This window comes from Lepus europaeus, chromosome 8, assembly GCF_033115175.1.
Source record: "Lepus europaeus isolate LE1 chromosome 8, mLepTim1.pri, whole genome shotgun sequence".
NCBI lineage: Eukaryota > Metazoa > Chordata > Mammalia > Lagomorpha > Leporidae > Lepus > Lepus europaeus.
The window spans coordinates 106742475-106748474 of record NC_084834.1 but is presented as its reverse complement, the minus strand read 5'-3'; the positions used below and the strand labels follow the sequence as shown (position 1 = coordinate 106748474).

Here is a 6000-nt window from a genome sequence, read left to right as displayed (position 1 = left end):
CCTGTAAATTTTAAAGGACTCATATTTCAACTAATTTTCTGTACTCATTATACCGCCACTTAATTAGACATAAAGCATAAATGGGATCCTATTATAAAACCAGAGAGGCACACACAAACAACACAGTGCAAGATTCCAGCTCATGGCAATGTTTCCATACCTACACGTATTTTGGCTAAGAAGAGGGGGAAAGCTGGCAAGACACGATAGCATTTCATTCTTTTGTTGAGTTGGTGACTGCCTGGGCCAATCACTGGCCTTCCTCAAGAACAGTTTCTGAGGATGCTGCTCTTTTCCTCTCCCTAAAATGGGGTAAGTGCAAATTCTTGTCAGATTCTGTACTGAAACATTGCAAACCATTTCTATGAAGGAGTCTGACAAGAACATACGATCCTCTGGAATTTCTACATGCAAGAGCAAGAAAAGATATCCGATTAAGGATGGATTTTAAAGCCATAAATCTAGAATCTTTTTTTCAAGTCAGTATACGGTTCACAGTCCTACCAGGCAAGTACATCTTTCTATCAGGATGCTCAGCATCATCAGGAGTGAAACAAAAAGGTCCAACAAACCTCCAACATTCTAAAGACACGATAAAAATGCTTTGTTCCCCGATTCAGCTTTTCATTATTATAAGTAACAAGCTGTTTGCCAAAATGATCAAATACCTCTAATAATAATGATTTAATCCTATGTTATATCGGGTTCTATTCCTTAACCACTCACAATAGCTCTATCAAGTAAGTAATAAAATCTTTCTATAGAAGAGCACAAATAACTTACTCAAGTAGTTAGTAGGGCTGGATTCAACAGGTCAGGAAAATACCCAAAACTAGGATGCTATGAAATTTTCTAAGACTACCTGAAGTTAGCTTCTTGGCAACATTCCCGTTTCAGTGCTTCTGGCTTCAAAGACTTGGGAAATTGACAGTATTAGAAGTAATTTCTGGTGGTATTTTCAAGAACGATTTATAGACAACAGTATTTTTTAAAGGATCACTTTTTCTTTCAGGAGAGTATACAACTTCCTCTTCGGAGGGAAAGACTCAACAGAGGCGGCAGGGAAAGCAGGTGGGCAATATGTTACACAACAGTGATTTTTAATTACGAGTCAACATGGACTCCATGCCAGCATTCTGCAACCCGAACACAAAGCTCATCAGCTGGGAATCCAGGGTGGAGAATAATGAGAGTAGCTGGAAACTCTCTCGTGGAGAAACGCGTTTCCTTGCGGGGTCAAGTGAATCAACAACCACGGATGCAAATATGTAACCTAAATCAATGCTAGGCAATTTGTGGCGAGACCCAGGCTCTATCAGAGTGAAAACTGTCCACCTGTCACAGACACTTGTCATATAAATCTCGAGCTGGTTGGCTTAAAATGCACTCATGCGCACCGGGAGCACTGGCAAACCAGGCAGTTACAGTCAAAGCAAATACAATATTTCTATACCACGCACATGACAGGGAACAAAAGACGAGGTCGAAGGAGGACACCCACCTCTGGTTTATCACCTAAAACGCTCATGAATCAAAACCGTGTATCAACGGTTGAAGTTTCAGGGTGCGAAAGGCAAATGGTACCGTTTTCTACCCGGGGGGGGGGGGGGGGGGGAGGCAGGCAGGCAGGCAGGTGCCTTTTTAAAATGAGCTTTCGCCTCTCCTTCCACCCGGGGCTTTGTGCCTTCGCGCTGCCGATCAGTTGGCAGTCAGACACGAACGCTGCACGGTACTAGGCCAGGCTTCCCCACCTTTCAGGGCACCAGGGGGCAAACACGCCCGGGGCCCGGGCCGGCAGGGACGCGGCGCGGGGCGCCCCGAGCTCCCCGGGTCGGGGGCGAGCTCCGCCGGCCGCGGAGAAGCGGGAGCCGGAGGACGCTGCCCCCTAGGGGAGCCGAGTCGCAGGCTGGGGCCCGGGCCGGGAGGGAGGGGCGCGCGGGAGGCGGCGGCCGGTGGGCAGGCCGCGCCGTCGGGCGGGGCCGTCCCTCCCGCTGGCTCGGGCCCGGCGGGGCGGGCTGTGGGCCGCGCGGCCGAGTTGAGGCTCTGCCCGTGGCCAAGGAGAAAGGTGGCGGCGGCGCGGACGGGACGGGGCGGCAGCTCCCGGCCGTCAGCCTCAGCGCCTCCGCCCGAGTTCCCGTGCGAGTCGGAGGCGGCGGCCAAGGAGGGCACGAGCATGGCTGAGCCCCCGCCGCCGCCCGCCGCTGGTGCCGAAAGTTGCGGCGAGGAGTCGGCGAGGGGCGGAGAGCGGCGGCCGGAGGAGCCGCGGAGCGCCCCTGCCGGAGGCGCGGACCGCGAGGGCGAGGCGGGGCCGCCGCCGCCGGCCTCCCCCGCTGGGCCATCGGAGCCGGACTCGCCGGTGGCCGCCCCCTTCTTCCTGCTCTACCCGGGCGATGGCGCCTCGGGCTTCGCAGCGCGCCCACCGCCGCAGCCACAGCGCTCCTGGAGGACCCCGCCGTCACCGGGCTCCCCGCTGCCCTTCCTGCTGCTGAGCTACCCGAGCGGCGGCGGCGGCGGCGGCAAGCACCGTGAGTGGCGGCGGGGAAGGGGGCACTCGGCCGGGAAGCGCCGGCCCGGCCCCCGAGGAGCTCCGCCTCCCGCCCGTGTGTGCGGAGCCGGGCCGGCCGGGAGGCGGGGGCGCTGGGCACAGCCCCCGGCGCGGCGCGGTGTCGGGTCGCGGCGCTGAGGGGCCTGGGCGGGGCGGCCGCGGTGCGCGCGCCGGGTTATTTACCTCAAGTGTCCCCAGGCCGCGGGCCCCCGCCGGGCCTGGCCTCCCTCCCCGCTCGAGCCGGGCGCTCGCCCTCGCCGGCCGCCCACGTGCTCGCGCGGGGGCGTCGAGCGTCCCGTGAGCCCCAGCCCTCGGCGCTGGGGCCCAGGTTGGGACCGGCCCCGGAGCAGTGGAGGCGGCGGCGGCGGCGGCGCCCGGAGCCCCCTGCAGCCCCGCCGAGCCTCCGATTGCGGGCTCCAGGCGGGCGCCGCGGCCGCCGAGTAGGTGTGGCCGCCGCCCGGCCGGCCTCAGCGGACTAGCACATTCTCAAGTGCGCTCACTCCGTCTCCATAAATAGGATGGATCCGTCTGCGGGAGTGGGAACAGCAACCCGGAGCGGTGTGGCTCTGGAAGGGCACCTCCCAGGATTCTAGCTTTTGTCAGGAAGAGGCCTTCGCCTTTTTTTTTTTAAGCCGCTGTCGCACGCCGCGAACCCCGCTCGGTGCTGACCCTGAGCGGCCGCAGGGTGGGCGCTGTGAAGACTCTGGGAGCAGAGTTAAATGGGGTTTACAAAGCCAAGATCTTACAGTGTGAAAATGTGGCTGACTTGCAAAACATGCCAAAGACTTTGCTGTAGGAGTTCTGAAAAGGGAGAGAAACTTGCCTGAAGTGATGTGCGAAGGCGCCTCTCAATTTATTATTGCTGTTATTATTTGAGCAGCAAATGGAGAATGCCCATCTGCTGGTTCAGTCTCCCAGATGCCCAAAACTCCCCAAAGCCTGGAGCCAGGAACTCAGCGTCTCCCACGTGGGTGACAGAGACTCAATTACCTGAACCCTGTAGCCCAGGATTTGCACCTGCCAAAAGCTGGAGTCAGAAATGAAACCCAGGCGCCCCAGTGTGGAACACAGTTGTCTTAACTGCTGGGCTGAAGTCGAGGACCCCTCATTCTTTGGGTTTTTAAAGCATCAGCGTGAATCTTTAACTCAACTCACTTGTTCTGCTTTGTGGCCCATCTGGTAGGAAAAGGTTAGGTTTGTTGAGTAGTTTCTATGAGAGAGTGCTGTCATGGTTAATATGTTTCGTGAGCCAAATATGCTACTTTTTTAGATGAAGAAGTTGAAGATGAGTATAATTACATGAGTTGTCCTAAGTAATAGCTTAAGAGAAGGAATGAAGTTGACCTAGATTCTTTCTGTACCAAATTCATGCTCTTGTTGGACAGAAGTCCAGAAGTGGGAGATGGTTTATCGCAGGTTAACAGTACAGGAAAGTCAGTTGGATTCAGCCCTGTGTTACCTTCTCTGTATCACTTACCCAGAGAGTAGGACAGTATGAGCATAGTTTGTGTAGTATGCGCCAAAGAAAATCTAGAAACATCTTTTTATATAGCAGAAGAGGTAACAATCTTCTCATCTGCTTTTCATTTTCTAAGAATCTGCTTCCTGCTTTGCACTTTAGGCACAGCCTCTTTTTTCCCTCAGAATTTTCTATTTCTGTATAGTCTGCTTGTTAACCACATCACCTCATTGAATGAAGAAGCCACCCCTGTCAGTTCCCTGTGTAATAGTTAGGGTACAATGTTTGATGTAAACTTTTGCAACTTTGGCCTCTATCAGTTGCTGGGATTAATCTGAATTTCAGGTAATGTTTTTGATTCTTTCCTCTTAGTAAAGACTGACTTTCTTTTTTAAAAGTGTTGTTGGAAACAAAGACCAGTATCAGGAATGATGACTTGAAGTTTCATGGATGTGATCTTTGAGTGTGAACTTACAATACAACAGATGAGTGACATGATTTGTTAGCAAATAAAAATTTTAGTATTGGGCACTGGTGTTGTGCCACAGCAGATGAAGCTGCTGCCTGTAAGCATCCTATATGGGCACCAGTTAGTGTCCCATCTGTTATACTTCCCATCCAGCTCCTTGCTAATGGCCTACGAAAAACAGAAAATGGCTCAAGTACATGGGCCACTGCCACCAACAAAGGAGACCCAAGTGAAGCTACTGGCTCCTGGCTTTGGCCTGTCCCAGCCCTGGCCATTGCAGTCATTTGGGGAATAAACCAGTGGATGGAAGATGCCTCTCCTTCTGTCTCTCTCTAACGCTGACTTTCAAATAAATAACCCCCCTTTTTTTTTTTAATTTTTATTTTATTTTATTTTATTTTTAAATTTTTGACAGGCAGAGTGGACAGTAGAGGGAGACAGAGAGAAACGTCTTCCTTTTGCCGTTGGTTCACCCTCCAATGGCCGCAGCGGTAGGTGCGCTGCGGCTGGCGCACCGCGCTGTTCCAATGGCAGGAGCCAGGTGCTTATCCTGGTCTCCCATGGGGTGCAGGGCCCAAGGACTTGGGCCATCCTCCACTGCACTTCCTGGCCACAGCAGAGAGCTGGCCTGGAAGAGGGGCAACCAGGACAGGATCGGTGCCCCGACCGGGTCTAGAACACGGTGTGCCGGTGCCGCAAGGCGGAGGATTAGCCTACTGAGCCACGGCGCCGGCCAATAACCCCTTTTTTAAAAAAAGTTTTAATATTGCCTCATAATGTTTATTTCTGAAATAGTTCATAGATGTGTAAGTGCCAAAAAAAAAAAAAAATCACTGGGAAAACATGTGTGTGACACTTCCTCTTCTTTTAAAGACCAGTCACTGAAAATATTTCATATTAGCAAAAAAGTTTCAGTACTACATATTTTTTAAATGTAAAGTTGACAAAGTAGTTCTTGTTTTTTAAAAAATATTTATTTATTTGAAAGGTAGAGTTAGAGAGAGGGAGAGAGATCTTCCATCTACTGGTTCACTTCCCAAATGGCTGCAATAGCCAAGCCTGGGCCAGGAACCTGGAGCATCATCCAGGTTTCCCACATGGGTGGCAGAGACCCAAGCACTTGAGACCATCTTCTGCTTTCCTAGGCCGTTGGCAGGAAGCTAGATTGGAACTGGAGCAGCAAGACTCCAGCTGGTGCACAAATGGGATGCCGACAGCACAGGAGGAAGCTTAATCAGCCTGACCACAATATCAATCCCTGTAAATTGAATTTTATATTCCCTTTCAATTTATCTTTGTCTGCATTGATTGCCATATCAGAGCATTACTTCATAAAGTTGTTTTTGTCTTGGACTTTTGGATTTTTACCTACTATTTTTATACAGGGATACTTCAAAAGGTTCATGGGGAAAGGCAATTAATAATAAACTTATTGGGGTCAGCTTGTGATGTAGAGTATTAAGCTGATGCCTGTTATGCCCATGGATAGAAGTTTCTCTCCCTCTTTCTCTCTCTAACTCTGCCTTT

At 51.8% G+C, this 6000-nt stretch overlaps 1 protein-coding gene across 4 annotated transcripts in view; it reads left to right on the top strand.

Annotated features, from left to right (window-relative positions):
- Positions 1-2158: 2158 nt before the first annotated feature.
- Positions 2159-6000, top strand: part of RUFY3 (RUN and FYVE domain containing 3) — a 91871-nt gene continuing 88029 nt past the window's right edge. For all 4 annotated transcript variants that reach the window (XR_009866579.1, XM_062198732.1, XM_062198736.1 and 1 more), the window contains exon 1: positions 2159-2525. Coding sequence is in view for 3 of the 4 variants with exons in the window: in XM_062198732.1 (XP_062054716.1) it covers positions 2174-2525 (352 nt within the window). In the remaining variant the exon portion in view is untranslated. The remainder of the gene's footprint in view (positions 2526-6000) is intronic.